Consider the following 15,848-nt stretch of genomic DNA (forward strand, 5'->3'; position numbering starts at 1 on the left):
CTTATGATGTCCGCCACTGAAAATCAACCGTTGATTTTTTCTGGGCTGGACGCACACATATCGGTAGTGTGAGGTCGAAGCTAGTTTGGTGTTTACTTAAGTCGCATCAGGTAGCTCGCAAGGAGCTTTTCGACTGCATCAATTGCGGCTAAACGCGTTGCGGTTTCACAGACCTGTCAGTAATTAGCACTTCTGTTGGTGGCAAATGCACTGCAGATGAATATCGTTCTCATGAAGGGGTGACAAGGAAAGTTGGAGAAGCCATGCTAATCGCTAAGCTAACTTCAGGTTGACACCATGTGATCGGCAAACACCGGAATTAAGAAGCGGGTGTGTGATCGAGAACACTTGTCACGGAAGTCTAGTTGTCGCCGCATGAATGTGGAGTGTGTACAGCTTATTCACGACACAGCTATTCGAATAGAAACGAGAAATGAATCGCGCCGCATGACAGCGTACGTCGAATGGGAGGAGTGGCCTGGAACTAAATTTTTATTTCTGCTTGAAATTGCCTCACTGAAAATGTTTCGAGACAAGAAAATACATTTGCTGCGATACACAATGTGAATTAAAAAACGTTGAAAACCGATTTGTTAGATTGTCATGTTTTCGGGTCTCTGGGATTGACCTATGGGAAAAAAATTAAAAATTGCCCCTTCGACGAAGTCATTGATGAGCGAAACTGCTACGCATAGAAAGAAAAGTTATTTCGAGCCTTGGAATTGATACAACAAATGTTTCTCGACAATTAACTCTCACAGTTAATCTGCATGTGCGCCATTTTTCTTCGCCCCTTCCGTTACTGTCCGCGAATTTGTTTTCATCTGGTAATCTAGTCGGGATAAGCCATCAGGCAGATGGTGGAGGGGATGGGAGGAGGCCGCTTGGGAGCGCACACTAGGCAAAGACGGCAGACTCCTGTCGCATCCGCACACATGCAGACACCAGACCCCTGTTACGTAATCCACCAGTTGCACTCCCCCGCCGAGAGACCTCGGTCTCGAGTTGTCTCAAGTCCAAAACAAAGTCGTCCGTCTTCATGTAGCGTCTTTACGTCGTGAGCGTATCTCCGGGTGCCTCGGCGACTGCGGCCGACGGTGAACTGGAGGATAGTCGGCTAAAATCGTTTGAGCGGTAAAGAGAAAGTCCCTTTCTTTCTTGGCTAAAAGGGATTACTCAAAAGTCATCGGCCAAGTGTGTTTAATTCCCTCCTGGCCTTTTTCTCGTCCCCCTTATGCGTGCGCCCCGTCCCGCTGAATGGCGACTCGGACCGTGGCAACAGATTTCTCTTTCAGCCATCTCCAGAGAACGCCCGGCCCGGCCCCTGAGTGGCACATAGTTGGGCTCAAGCCCGGCGATGGCGGAGGGAGGGAAAGGTTGGGGGGGGGGGGGGCTGGAGCCATGTGGCCGATGTTGGTAAACAGTATCCAGGCTTGGCCTGGCATTGTGGCTGCCGGGCGAGCAAGGTCGAGGGTATCGGATACCCGAGGGCCACACGCAGAACAGGAGGTGGCGACACGGTAGTGGTTGGGGCCGTGGGGCGGGGTGGGAGGGGGGGTGTACAATAGGTACACACACGCATTTGCATTCATGCGCACAGGCAGAAATACACGGACAAATGAAAAGACTCGCTCTCTGTGTCTGCCACTCAGCAGCTGCTCTAGTTTCCATGGCGACGGGCGGAACAATGTAGTCGCGAGTGGGTGTTGCGCGCGGGTGTGTGTTTCCACGCACTTGAAGTGCGTGTAGGTGGGTGCGTGGGTGGCTGGGGGGGGGGGGGGGAAGAGGATCCAAAAGTCTTTATTTCTCCGTCAGCAAGAAAACAAATAAGGAAATTGTAAAATAAATAAAGGAGGGGCGTGGTGGGGAGGGGGGGCAAAAGAGTCACAACAACCAAGATGCCGGTTTAATGATGTCTATTTATTTGTCAAAATGAGGTATTTCAAAGTGCTATGAGTTGCAGCACTAATAAATGTACATTTTTAAAAATCGGGAGGGAGGGGGGAGAAAAAACCCCCAAAAAAATCTCATATCCAGATTCCCAGTTCTATGCACCCGATAGTTACAAATATAAGCAAAAGGGAGAGGAGGGGAAAGGATTAAAAACAAAAAGTACATTAGGATAGAACACATTTGCTGTACAAAAGTTTGAGATCGAAGATGAAAGAAGATAAGTGATATCTACCGAGAACTCATTTTCATACGAAAATATAAGTATCAAATTTAGTATGTATCAGGTTCACACTAAAAAGCGTAAAGGTGTGTAGAATTAGTAAAACGATACGATACAAAGGTGAAAAAAAGAGAGAGGAGGGCGGGGGGCGAAAGCAAAATATCGTTATATTACAAAGTTCGTGACTCTCAAAAATTGAAACCTTACAGTACTTTTTAAAAATTGTATATAAACTTCCAGTCCAGTTATTATTGGCAGCTTCCTGACGTGTATAGATTTATTAAAAAATTTAAAAAAAAAAGAGGACAAAATGTATTCCAAAACGAGGCAGATCTGAGTGTATTTTGTCTGTAGACTGTTGTGACGGCAAATAAAAAAACAAAAAAGTCTCCACCCCTGTTCAAAGGCAACATTTTTGCGACATAAAGAAATGTGACAATAAGTCATTTCAAAACGTTTTCCATTATTAACGTAGTCTATAACATGGACATCTCCATCGGGAAAAGAAAAATTGTTCCAAAAGCTAGTTGCATAAATGTGCACACCCTCAAACTCAGATCCCATTGCCGGTTGTTCTCTTTGCGTTGGAGCCTCGCAGTGCGGCAACAATTGCGCCAATATGTCCGACTTTAAAGGGATCAACGGTGCACAGAACTCTTCAGATCACCCCGACAGTTCCACCTGATTCACATTCGGACTCTGCATTGGCCATTTTAAAACCGGACTCAGCCACCCTTGTGTGGATTCGGATTTCTGCTTTTGGCCACTGGAGATGACGTCTTCATATCCATCTTATTTTAAATCGCCGACTTTCATTTAGAACTGTTCATAATTCCCTCCACTTTCACTAAGGCTCCAAAAAAAACCTTAGCGTCATCCAACGACAACACATTTCCCGACAGGCTTAGATTTCAAATGTGATTTTGCAAAGTGTTGCCAAGCTTTGGATGATTTTGAAGACAGGAGATTGTTGTCACGTATACCAAACAGCCAGTACATGCCAGAGTTTCCTGCAAATTTTTAAGCATGACTGTTGGCTTTTTAGCAGCCTCCATGCCCAGTTTTCTTGTCATCTTTTTAACTATTTTGGACAGATATTCTGCTCTTGGTAGCATCAGAGCATCTATAGTGTATTTTTAATGCCTTGGAAATTATTTTGTACTCTTCTCCTAACTGATTCCTTTGAACAGTGAGACCCCTCTAATGCTGTGGAAGCTCTCTGTGAACCCTTTGCTCTCGAAAGTGACTTCCAAAATGTCCGGAAGAGCCGACTAGAATAGCTCCGCTTGATTTAGGGATCATCAGAAGCACTTTAAACTCCCATTTCCCCAAGTTAAAATCTGATGAGTTCTGAACACAGCCACTTTCTCACTTCCAAGAGGGTGTGCACACTTATGCAAACCTCTCACATTTGACTTAACCGCTCATTTTTTTTAAAAAATAAAGTTGTACAGATTATACAGTAGAGCACATTAATAGTGTAAAAAAAGTTGAAAGATTTATTCTTGCCCTCTTTCGTTTTTTGTTTTTTTTAACATTACAAAAACCTGGCAGTTGAACAGGGGTGTGTAGACTTTCTATGCACTGTATATACAAAAGTGTCGGCGAGAAAGGTGCACAGGTATACATCCATTTTTACTTGGTTGGAGCACCAGAGTGATGGAGGAGTGAGAGAAAACCTGTAGTGGCATCATCGCTTGTGTCCATAGAGTCTTTGTTTTTCTATTTTGTATAAAGTTGTCCGCTTTTGCAGTTGTGAAGGCAAAGTTAGAGTTGTGCATGACTCCTAAGTTGAGTCGAGCACTCCGAGCAAAGTGCCCTCCAACACCGCTCCCGGTAGGAATCCACTTGATTCCAGGCTGGTGTCACAGTGAGTACAAAAAAACAAACAAACAATGCATACAATACAAATAATACCAAAACTTGATATAAAAAAAGCCTCTATTTCCTCATTCTTTATCGTTCCTCAATGTGACTGGATTGAAAAAGTAAACCCTAAACATTCTTAACGTCAACAAATGTGCAAAAAAAGTGGCGGCAGTGAAAGTCCCGACGTCCCTCCAAATAAGCATCCGCCCCCTTCCGAGACGTTTGTGTACATGTGGGGGGGTTGGTTGGTTGAGGGGGGGGGGGCCTGCGTGTCTGTGCTTAAGTGTCAAGGCCAACTCCAAAGGTTACCCATCTAGACTGGGTGGATTGAGGCTGTTTTCGGCGCATCCCGGGGAAGGTATGTGAGTGTTCTGGGTGTCGACGGGCGCTGGCGGCGCGTCAGCGAGTCCTCGCCAGCTCCAGCCTGCGCATCAGCTGCTGCCGGCGGGCCTGCAGCCTGTCCTTCTCCAGCTGGAGCCGCCGTTCCTCCCTGTCCAGGGAGCTGACGTACTCGGTGGCCTTCTTGAGGATCAACACCTTGGCCGCCTTCTCGTTGTATGCTAGCTCGGGTACGTGGTCGCGTAGCGTCAGGAAGCTAGAGCGCAGGTCGTTGCGGCGCTGGCGCTCCAGGATGTTGTGGTTGCGCCGGCGCTCGCTGTCCTCCGAGTCGGAGCCCCCCCTGGGGCTGCTGTCGCCGCTGGAGCTGCGCTTGCCGCGCGGGCCCGACGCGCAGGACGAAGAGGCGGTTCGCGTCGGGGCTTTCGCCACGTCCGACGTCCTCTGTTTCTTGGGAGGCGGCGCCGGGTCGTCGTCCGACGTGTACGGCGAGGGCGCGGCGTAGTTGTGTTGCTGCTGGTGCACCGAGCTTCTCTTCAGGATGAGCTCCTGGGGGGCTCGGCTGACGAAGCGACCCGCCGAGCCCGATCCCGCGCCGCCGCCGGACCCCCTCTGGTCTTGACTTCTGGCTTTGCTGATTGTGGAACGCCTCTTTTCTACGGTGACCACGTCAATCTCCTCCTCTTCCTCCTCCTCCTCCTCCTCCTCCTCATCTTCATCATCATCTTCCTCCTCCTCCTCTTCGTCGTCATCCTCTTCCTCATCCTCTTCTTCTGGGAAAGTAAAACAGAATGAGTTAATCTGTCAGGTCTTCTCCCACTGTGATATGTGTACCGGCTGGTGACAGGTATGCACGAGCGGCGCGTCTTATACAAGACCGATAAAGCGAGTGTTGCTCAACGCTGTTTGCATAAGCAGAAACGCCTTAATGCTTAGCGTCAGTCACCGCTCGGCTAATCTGCCGCGCAGGCGTTGACACGTCGAGTCTCAGTGCTGAGCGGGCAAGTTGGCTCTCTGCCTTCGCAACTTCTAATCGGCTTGGTCTAGGGTGGGACGAGTCGGAAGTCGCCCATCGTCTTTGTCTCGGGCGCCGACTTTGACCTTTGACAAAGACGGACCGGACCCTCTTTAAGACGAGGCCTGACACACTCAGCGAAGAACCCTTGAGAATCGGATGCGCGTCCTGATAACGGTGCCGAATGCGAAGGCCGCTTTTTGGCTTCTTGACGTCGCGGTCCACTTGCAGCCAGGCCAGGCGGTGCAGTGACCAAGCCGATCCAGCAGACGGCACTACACCTAAAAGCTTGTTTTGGGGGGGGGGGGTATGTTTTTGTGTCTTATTGGCTCTGCGAGTCTTCGACACGGCGTGCGTGCGACAGCAATCGGATCACCGCGCTTTTAACCCCACCCCACCCCCGGCTTGGAGGGGCGCCAGGCAGACAGCTGTCGGGATGGAGCGCTTGTTCAAAGCTGCCGGCCCCTTAGAAACACACGCACACACACAAAGAGAGAGGACCCTCCCCTGCTTTGTGTGTGGCGGAGGAGGCGTTTTTGGCGAGGCTGCCTTGAGCGTACGCTCCGTGCCAAGTTGGGTGCTCTTTGTGCTCCTCTTTGGTGTTTGCTTAGATGATTCCTCAATTGATAAACGCCCCCCCCCCCTCCCCCTCCACTTCCCATCTCGTGTCATCCCCCTCATAACAGTGCAGCGTCAACATTTTTTTTGTGGTAGTCCAATGATGACATCATTGCATGTTTGGGTCACGTGACGTCCCGCCAATGAGTGACGTGATCCACAGTCTTACACTAAAGCATCTCTTCCGTTCTGCCTTTATGAAGTCTAAATCTTTTGGTGGGGGTCGTCGGGGGGGGGCGAGGGGTGGGGGTGGCGGGGTTAACCACATGGCAATTGGGCACACACAGTTCCATATTTTGCCGCCATCTGTTTTAAGGAGAGGCGTCTGATTACATCAACTCAGTTGACCGCGCTTGCGCGCGCGCGTGCAATCCGATTACCTTCCAGTCATATGAACGTCATACCAGTGCGTTTTTCGTCGCGTTTGGCGGTCAACCCGCCGCAGACAAAGACATTTGTTGACACGCTCGCCATATTCTTACCCGAGTCGCTGTGGGCGCTCCCGTGCGTCGCGGGCGCGCTGACGCTCGAGTCCCCCCCGCCGCCGCCGCTCTTGTTCACGGGGAAGGGGAACACCACCGCCGGGTCCACGCATTCCGACGCCGCGCTGCGGCTCGTCACCTCAGGCGCTTTTACGCACACGTCCCGCCTCCCGGTGGAGGGAACCGAAGCCGCCGGAGCTACCGCCGCGACCACCGCGGCACTCGTAATAGCCTTCCCGAGTTTCTCCGTGACCGCCCTCTCCAGCTTCTCTCTGGCCGAGAATCCACTCCACATACAGTCCTGGAGGATGATGCTGTTTGGGTTTGTATCCAAAGCGGAACCGAACAGATCCATATCGTCAGATGCCCCCCAGATGTCGTCTTCGGGCAGGAGGAGCAGCTCCGAAGCCCAGTCCAGTGGGTCCCCCAAGCCGAAGCCCAGGAGGTCCGCCTCCGGGGAGGCTGCCGCCGGCTCCCCAGGTAGAGCGGCGCGGCTCGGGGAAAGGGGCGGAGTGGGCAGCAACTCGAATTTCTTCCAGATGTCCTCCCCCGGTGGCGCCGAGTCGGGACCACAGAAGTAGAAGTCGTCCTCATCCGGGTAGAAGCACGGTTGTAAAGAGTCGAACTCCATGTCTGAGTTTTTGCTTACAATCGCCGGCATCCTTTCCCACGCTTGAGAAACCTGCGCGGAGGAGAAAAAGAAAAAAACCTCATGAAGACCCTTGCTGTACCTGGACACGCGCGTGGCTCAAAGCCCGCACACAGACACGCAGTCTGCATTCCATTCACCCTCCGGTCCCGTGTGACTTTTTTTTTTCTTCCTCCCACTCTGCGCGTAAAATGTGCCACCCGTGCGTAAAAAGGTGCGCGTTTGCAAATGACAACACACGCGTTGGACACCCAAGGCTTTCTTGGAGGGGGGGGGGGGCTCTTACCTTATCTGTGACTTGTGCTTGTTCTCGCGTGGACCGGTTGTGGTCTCTGCAGTGGCAGTGAGTAGCGACACAGACACCAGATGTGAAGCAGTCATCGACGTGGGGAGCACAGACAGCCCTCTGACACGCACCGTGGCTGGCTGCACTGTTTTACACTCTGAAGGCTGGCAGGCAAAGGCGGGATGGCTCCTCCCCCTCCCCCCCCCCCCCCCCTACTACCCCCCGTGCCTGGAGGAGGCCGAGTGGGAGGGTTGATCGAGGGTGCAGAATGGAGGGAGGGGGGGCTGGGGAGCTGTTATGCTTGTAGTCGGTCGCTCTTTCTCACAAGGTGAATGCAGATAAACATTCAAAACGAGACATAATGACGGCGCTGTGTCGTAAAGCTATCATTTTGATGTGGACGTTTCTTGTATTTTTCAAATCGACATTATTATTATTATTATTTTTTCCAGCAAGATTTTATTTCAAACCCTCTGACCTCAAAACAGAAAGGCTGCGATTTGTTGTTTACTGCAAATATATACGTCACCATACTGGTTTTAAAAAAATATGCATAATCCTCATGATATAAATCATATTTGCTCCAAATGGATGACGGGAATGTTTCCCTCTCGTTTCTGTGCTTCGTAATAAGCAGACTGGTCTCTTTTGTCTGAAGACAAGCAACTTCCCCGGTTGCAGTTATTCGGGGATTACTGCGACCTCTTACGGCTACTTTTGGAAACGCAGCCCATTTCCCACTGAAGCGAAATGGGCAATCCAGATGTAATTTAGATTATTATATATATATTTTAAATAAAAGGAGAAATACAATTGTTGATGAAGTGGCAAACCTTTCTTCTTGAAGGCAGTGTTTTTCACTGTCCTGCGACACATCACAGATATCTTACCATCTCAATATATCAAAAACCGAAGTCGCTTGATTGAGTCAAAATACTTCAGAAGTTTTAGTTTCGGCTGATCACTTTTCACCGAAGATAAATGAGATATATTCCATGGCTAGATGATTCAACAATTAATATTTGCATCGAAGAGCTCACAAAAAGATTCAATTAAAAAACAAATAAAATACAAGCCAACACATACCAGTGCCAGATGCATCTCTGAGTTTCCTTAGTTTGGCTGTAATGATTCCAGTAGTCCTTGCCTGTCTCTTTTGGAACTGATTTCTTAGAAAACTGCAGTCAGCATATATCTATCTACACGGCGTGCGTTGTGTTTTTCTTTCATCCTTTCATCCATCAAAGCCTTTTGACATCGCTTGTTTTCAATCAGCGAGATACTTTTGAACACTTTCTGCATGGGCGGGAGTTGTAGCCTGGAGTTATTCCCATTCATCTCCATTCACCTTCATTTTTTAAACTTGAAAACCATCTTAGAAAAAAAAAATAGGGCACATCTGTAATTATGGGCACACACGCGCGGATATTGACACAGGGCAGCGTTGACACAATGGCTTCGATATAAGGCCAGCTGGAAGGAGGAGAAATGACTTCCTCTTGTTTTCCCAGTCAAACAATACAAGACAACTTGAACAGAACGCAGAATTATAGCGCACCCTCGTATCAGCAATATCCCCCATAATTATCTCTGCTGTACTCGCGTTAATGTAAGAGGTGATCCTATTTTGTGTGTGTGTGTGTAATTGTTTGTTTTGGGGTCGAGTTCAAACAGCGAGTGAAAAGTGAGAATGTGCAGCTGTTGTCTCCTGCGAGGAGAGCTAGCAGGGAGTTTCCTGGGACCGGGGGGGAGACGGTTGAAGGAGTGGAAAAAAAAAACTCCCCACGGGCTCCACTTGTCTTTAACTTTCTCAAACTACTGTTCGGCTAATTCCGGGAGCTACAGGAGCTTCCTGTGTGAAACTAAAACACACGCGTGTTGTGTTTTGTCTTGTTTTTGTGTGTGTGTGTGTCATTGACTGTGAAGTGAGCAACGGAAGTTGGACAGCGCTGCTTAATTGGCTTTGACCTTTGATCAGTTCAGATTTCATAACCACGCTTCCCATTAAGGTTATTCAAAGAGGAGATTTATGCAACCCGCGATTAAAACATTCCCGTCGCGCAAGCGTAAAAAGAAGCTACATGCCGCTGCATCTGAGGAAGAACAACCTGTGTGTGTGTCACCGACCTGTCTAAGTCGTGCTAGTAGCACGACTTAGACAGTTAACGTTGGCTTGATTGCAGTGCACGGGTTGGACGGAGACTCGAGGAGTCATGATGTTGCTTTTGAGAACTGTGACGTAACCCCCCCCCACCCCCACTCCCACCCTGTCCTCCCCCATTCACCGATTAGCCAGCATATGGATGGTTAAGCAATTAGGCCAGTTATGATAAAAAATTCATAAGTCACCCGAAGACAATCTGCTGTAGTGACTGTTGGTTGTTATTTTGAAATCGCGTTATGACTGATTCCATAATTTGTTTCTAATGTTGCCTTTTTTATTAAAAAAAAAATAGATTAAGAATTTCACGGGCAGCGACCTGCCTCGACTGTTTGGGTTGAGACGGCGGGGTGAATGTGAGAACAGAGACATTGTGATTGTCGAGCAGAAGTAGTCGTTGTAATACAATCGGGAATTTGCATTCGGGGCAGGAGGCTGCTCGCCCCACCCAATCCGGCAGCCGGTGCTCGTTTTCATTTTGTATTTGTTAATTTATTTTAAGGTTTAAGATGCAGTGGTGATTCATTTCTCAAAGATTAGCCTTTTGAGTTCTGCCTAGCAACAAGTGCCAGGTTACAAGCAAGAACAAGAATCAGAGCTAATCTGCTAATCGACTCAACCGCTAAACCCTTGTGATGAATCAATACTGGATAATGATAATTATCAAGGGGGTGGGCGCTGTTATTTTTTTGGGGTGGTGGGGGGGGGCATATCTGCGACATAGGCTTGGACATTTTGAGCATCCACGATATCTAAGGATGGGAATCTAGGGAGTTGCTTAGAAAACGTTAAATCTCCCTTGCCGTGAACCGAATCGATTTTCACCTCGACGAGCATTATTTCTCCTCCTTTGACCGTTGATGATTTCTTTTCTGACACGGCTCCGGGACCAACTTTGTCAGAAAAGTTTGCAAGGGCCCGAAAGAGGAGAGATGAGGGGATTGCTAAAGCGAGTTCCAACAAAACACTGAGGAATTTATCAAGAAGGTTGCTCCCCTGCGAGCGATGCCAGCTAAACGCTTTTCCCGTTATGTAAACCGACAAATAGAGAGCATGTTTGCCTGCGTTACAGCCCGCCCCCGCCACTCTGTGTGCTTTTGTCAAGGAAACGTTCTGTCCTTTTAGAACACGCACGATTGATTTGATATATATATTTTTTCTTCTTTTTATGATGTGAAAGAAAACTGGAATCTGTCTTGTTCGATCATGCCCGCAAACCCTGTTCCTCTCCAGGTCTACCGGTTCAATGAAACCGGCGCATCAGATGAGTCACGCAGCATCGCATCAGAGCGCCGTTAGGCACATCTGGAGGATTGCCCGGAGATATTTCTTCTTTTGCGACCTCCATGAAAGAAAAATTTACTGAAAACGACCTCCAGCTAAATCGATTCCAACTTCAAACCGTACCTCATCACACGTCTTGTCGGTCGTCATGCAACGACTTGCGGGCTGCCGGCGCACGTGTCGAATGCGTCGGCGCACGTGTCGAACGCGTCCAAAGAGTTATTTTCTCGTGATCGGCATTTCAGTCGGTGTGGGAACTTTCTTCAAGATGAGCAGCGATAAATGTTGACATCTCCCATCCTTTTTTGCGGAAGAGAAAGTAAAGATAAGACGTCTAATGTTTCAGCAGCAAGTGAGGTGTGATAGATTTGTAGATCGTGGAACCTTTCCAGTCGAATGCCGCATAGATTGGACAGTGAGCAAGCGACTAATTCTGACAATCTTCCTCCTTTTGTGGTTGACTTCAAGTCTCCCGAAAGGATGGCCACTTGATTAGGGATGGCAAGGAGGACCCCAACTCGCCTTGTCATGCATGTGAAATTTAAATGTGGCTTTGTTAGTTGGGAGATGCAAACAATCATATTGTTGAGGTACAGGAAATAAATTGAAGAAAGTGACGTTAAGATCAAGAAATCGACCCGGTAAATGTTTTACGATATAATATGTTGGATTTTGTGTGGTACATTTTTCAAATAGCGCTCAACCAAATTCTCAAGGGTAACGTTAGCATTGATGCTAACATAACAAGAGAGTCTCTCCGGCTGGGTGACCAACCCTGAATGTGTGGTTTTTTTTCCCCTTCTTTTCGTACTCACATTATCGCTTTAAAACCTACAATCCATTTTTATATGCCGTTATTGGTCTTTATTGTGGTTTATTCCAGATCTCAGTGGGCTCCATTGGAGCGTAAAATGGTCTGTAATCATGCGTCGCTCTTTCATGGATCACATTACAAGTTATGGATCGAGTCGCGACCGTGAATCAATCAGATTGCCCCCTCGGAGGGGAACATCATTAGAAAGCACGACGATCAACTGGAAATCAATACCGCTGGATGGATTAAGAACAAGGGCGCCGGCTACAGCATCCATTCGATTTTGTTGTCGTGCGCCATTGTTTGCACGCAAGCGCTAACAAAAGTCAGCCGGTGAGAAAAAAATGCTTATTGTCGTTGCTGTGTTTAAAGTGGTATGGCGTAAATCCACGTTTACTTTGACAGCTTTACTGGCTTGTTGTTGCTGTTTGTGGAAAGCGAGACTTTGGGGGGGCTCGTGAATCACGCAACGGAAACCCGGTTTGACTGATGTTGATGTGGGGGGGGGGGCGTCAAACAGCACAGTCAGTCACAGGCTATTAAATGCGCTGTAAGAGGCAAAGACATGAAATCATGTGTTTATCGGTCCTCGGTCTGTGCATTTATTCAGGAGGAAAATATGGCCCACGGGCCACACACGGTCCCCTGCGTTCTTCAATTCGGTCCAAACGCTTTGACATGGAGAGAGAAATTTGGTGGGGCATATATTTAGGCAGTTCATTTATTTATACAGTGCAACACAGAATAACTCGATGTGCTTCACTTAGTTAAAAGTATAAAAAAACGAAAGAAATAAAAAGTAGTTGAATAAAAGAACGTCCATGGCAAGTACAAGATTTTAGAGCACATGAGTTTAAAATGGTTTTAAAGCATAGCTTTAAACCTGGATTTCAAACCACTATTTAACCAATTTTTACCCCAAAATAATCAGTTAAGTGAATGTTTTACTTATTTTGCATTCATTTATCCCATTGAACATTAAGTCAATTCTGAGTTTTGTTTCTAAATACATTATTCCTGTTCAAATATGATTGCTGAAAACAGACTTTGAAGTATGTCGTGTTTAATTATGGAGGCGTAACAAACTGGTTTTTGGAGAATATTTTAATTGCTCCGATTTGAAGACGCTGCCACGTGCCGCTCTTTGAAGTCCGTCAAGAGTCGTCTGTATCGGAACAACAATCCTCGCAGTTGTTTCCATCAGCAGTTATTGTCCCTTCGCTTTTGAGTGCCTGGTTGTGCAGAGAGTCTTTGTTTTGGTTTTCATTATTATCGTTATTTCAATGAAATGTAAATAATTAAAATGAAAATGTTTTTTTTTCCTGCCATTAAAATAAACAATTTGAGATATTTTACTTGCACATTCTAACCTGGCCCGTTTGTCCGTTTAAAAAAAAAAAGTAATAGAAAAGCATAATTTACGTTCCCATTCAGCTTACGCTGCCATGTTTGAGCAGCTGCTTTGATTAAAAAAAAAAAACCCCGCAGATAACGCATCATGCCGATAGTGACTGTGTGAAAAGCCAGTTTAAGGGAGAGACTGATGCGGGTCTGAGGGGACTGTGGTGGAGAGAGAGACGTTATTACGCAAAATAGCTTTTGTTTGTTGTCATGTACGGCAAAGCGAAATCCAAACAAACATTTTGGCTTTATCGCCCGATCGTGAAAAAGCAGGCACGAATGTGTGAACGAGCAGCAAAACCAACCAGCCGCCCCCGTTTTACTTGGAAGGTGCATATTGAGGTTTGATCGGGGCTTTTTGAAGAATTTTTGCAGGTTATTTTTTTTTAATTTCATTTTTTAACAATTATTCAAATTGAAAATTTATTTTTTTTAAGAGCTCCCCTGACAGTCTGGAAATGTTCTCCTTTCTAGTTGCCATCGTCTCTGGTAACTACAAATAAATGAAAAAAAATCAAAATTCTCCGAATCCAAAGGACCAAGTAAGTCATTGTTCCCAGTGAACCCTGAAACCTCCTCTTGGTCAATGGGGGGGGATTTGTTTTGTTTTGTTTTTTTATTGCACCTCCTCTCCTTTCTCGACCGATCTTTATCTCCCTGGATTTGTTTTGATCCTTCGGGGTCATTAACCAGACTAAATGTTTGTCTGCTCACAAAGGGAGATGGTTAATATGTTTCAACGCTTCCATTCATCAGCTCTCTTGTCTCTGGTTGCTCACGGCCCGCGTGTCCGTGTGTGTGTATGTGTGAGTGTGAAAGCGGAGCTCAACGTCTCAACCGGCATTTCAAGACTTACAAGCATTTCAACACCTCTGGCAGGGGTGGCCTTCCGAGCGTGCGTTTGTATGTGCGTGTATGCATGCGGCTAAATGCATTCCACCTCCAGGGTTGGGTTCCCAGACGGCCGGGTCGATATATCACACCTGACATCATCGGTGTGCGGTTTTGGAGGCGAAGGCAAATAGAACGTTAGGTTTCCTGTGAACATGCGCCGTCTTGTCCGTTCGTTCCAGTCAGATTAGCTTGACTTACGAGTACCGGCTTCGGGGTGAGGGAAGAGAAGGGAGCGAGAGAGGCCGGTTGACGGGAGACGTTATTTACTTGAGAGGTGAGAAGGAGGAAACCAGAGCCATAACTTTGGAGTCAAATCTTTGTGTTGACAGGAAGCGGTGTTGTTGGCGCTCTTGCGATGATATCGCCGGTGATTTGCTGAAGCCCGATCAGGACAGGAAGCTGGCGGTCAGGGAAAATGGCTGCCCTAACAGCGTTTAGCTAACAGCGGGCAAAAGAGGCCATTTGTCTCTGTGACGAGTGATTCTTTCCTCCTGTGGCTGTGGCCATTTGCGGTATTCAAAGCGCCAGTTTGATTTACCGTCTCTGACGTGACCAAAATGTCCTGACTTGTGGCCTTTTGCTCGCTTCTGAAATGTCAGTACAAGTCATGAAAACAAATCAATCAATCCGAGCAAATTAAAAACAACTACTTTTTATGTGACGCTTGTGTAACTGAAAAGGAGGGTCCGTCCGCTGTAGCGCTTCATGCTAGCTAGCGCCGCGTTTCATGACCGTACTTTAGCGCTAGCGGTTTTAGGTCTTCATTTCTGTTATCTAGCCCAAGAATCCTTCAAAGTGGGAACGTCTCTCGCAGAACTGATTGTAACCTGGGTCCACTTGTTCGGGAAAATCTTGTCCCGTGACTTCTGTCCTTCATTGTTCAGAGGACAAAATGAGACATGTTGAGTAATAGCGGATTTCTTGATGAAAGATTAAAGTCTAGTTTTCGAGTAAACGGCGCTTTGGGCCAAACAAATCTCCTTGAGTCAATTTGTACTTTGTGCTGACTTGCTTTCATTTTCAAGATGGTACTGGAGGTCAGACTGAAAGCCAAGGGCAAGTTAGACCTCCTGCAAGGCCCAACCGATAGGACGGTTAGTATGTAACGCACAGCGGCAACCCCCGCCGCTGTGCGCTGCTACGCTAGGCGATGTCGAGACTTTGATGGCCGCCACGAAGGACACGTCGAGTGACCACCGGCAAGGTCGGCCGAGCGCCAGACGTCGCACGCTGCTCCATCTGTTCACGCCGACGTGTGCACGCATGCGTGCCGCACACGTTGCCTGTCAGCAATTGCGGTTCGGATCTTCTTTGCTGCAAGAAGACGCGAGGGGAAAGAGGAGAAATGAACTGGGAGGGTGATTTGGGGGGGGGGGGGGGTGGCGGACGACTGTCATGCGTACTCGTCTGCTGGCCAGACGGCTCATTAGGGCCACGCTAGGTGGCGAAGATGTCAGGACATTGTGCTACGTGGACGATCGATGATACCTCCGACCTTCTCCTTTTGTTCAGAGATGGCTTTCTCTCGATTGACACGGACAGCTTCTTTCACACCTCTTTCAAATCACCGCTGTTCCCTATTCAAGAATTTGGACATCGTTATTCTCCACCTAATTGTCCTTTCTTCTTGACATGCAAATGCCGCACAGGCTCTGGATGCCTTTTCTCAGATCGCTCGGTTTCTCCAATATAAGTGTTAGTTGTGTTGGGAAGAGGTTCACTGTAGTTTGAACTGGGACAAAATGTTCCTCCCCGGTGCCAGCAGACCACTCCGTCTTGTCATCATTGATCATGCTTAGCTGTCAATTGACGCCGTGCCCTTTTGTGAATAAGATTCCAGTAGCCTACGGCCATTTGACCTTTCTG

At 47.7% G+C, this 15,848-nt stretch overlaps 1 protein-coding gene across 2 annotated transcripts; it reads right to left on the reverse strand.

Annotated features, from left to right (window-relative positions):
• Window positions 1-1,901: 1,901 nt before the first annotated feature.
• Window positions 1,902-7,563, reverse strand: LOC147187755 (N-myc proto-oncogene protein-like). Of its 2 annotated transcripts, none has more exons than XM_086100865.1 (3): window positions 7,429-7,563; window positions 6,494-7,175; window positions 1,902-5,148 (listed from the first exon to the last, which is right to left on the reverse strand). In XM_086100865.1, the coding sequence occupies exons 2-3, from the start codon at window positions 7,152-7,154 to the stop codon at window positions 4,442-4,444; spliced, it is 1,368 nt and encodes a 455-aa protein (XP_085956991.1). In that variant the 5' UTR covers window positions 7,155-7,175; window positions 7,429-7,563; the 3' UTR covers window positions 1,902-4,441. The 2 variants fall into 2 exon arrangements, with proteins under 2 accessions (XP_085956991.1, XP_085956990.1); XM_086100864.1 differs by having other exon boundaries at window positions 1,902-5,151.
• Window positions 7,564-15,848: the final 8,285 nt, after the last annotated feature.

This window comes from Hippocampus guttulatus, chromosome 20, assembly GCF_054856545.1.
Source record: "Hippocampus guttulatus isolate MCC_2025c chromosome 20, RoL_Hgut_1.0, whole genome shotgun sequence".
Classification (NCBI taxonomy): Eukaryota; Metazoa; Chordata; class Actinopteri; order Syngnathiformes; family Syngnathidae; genus Hippocampus; species Hippocampus guttulatus.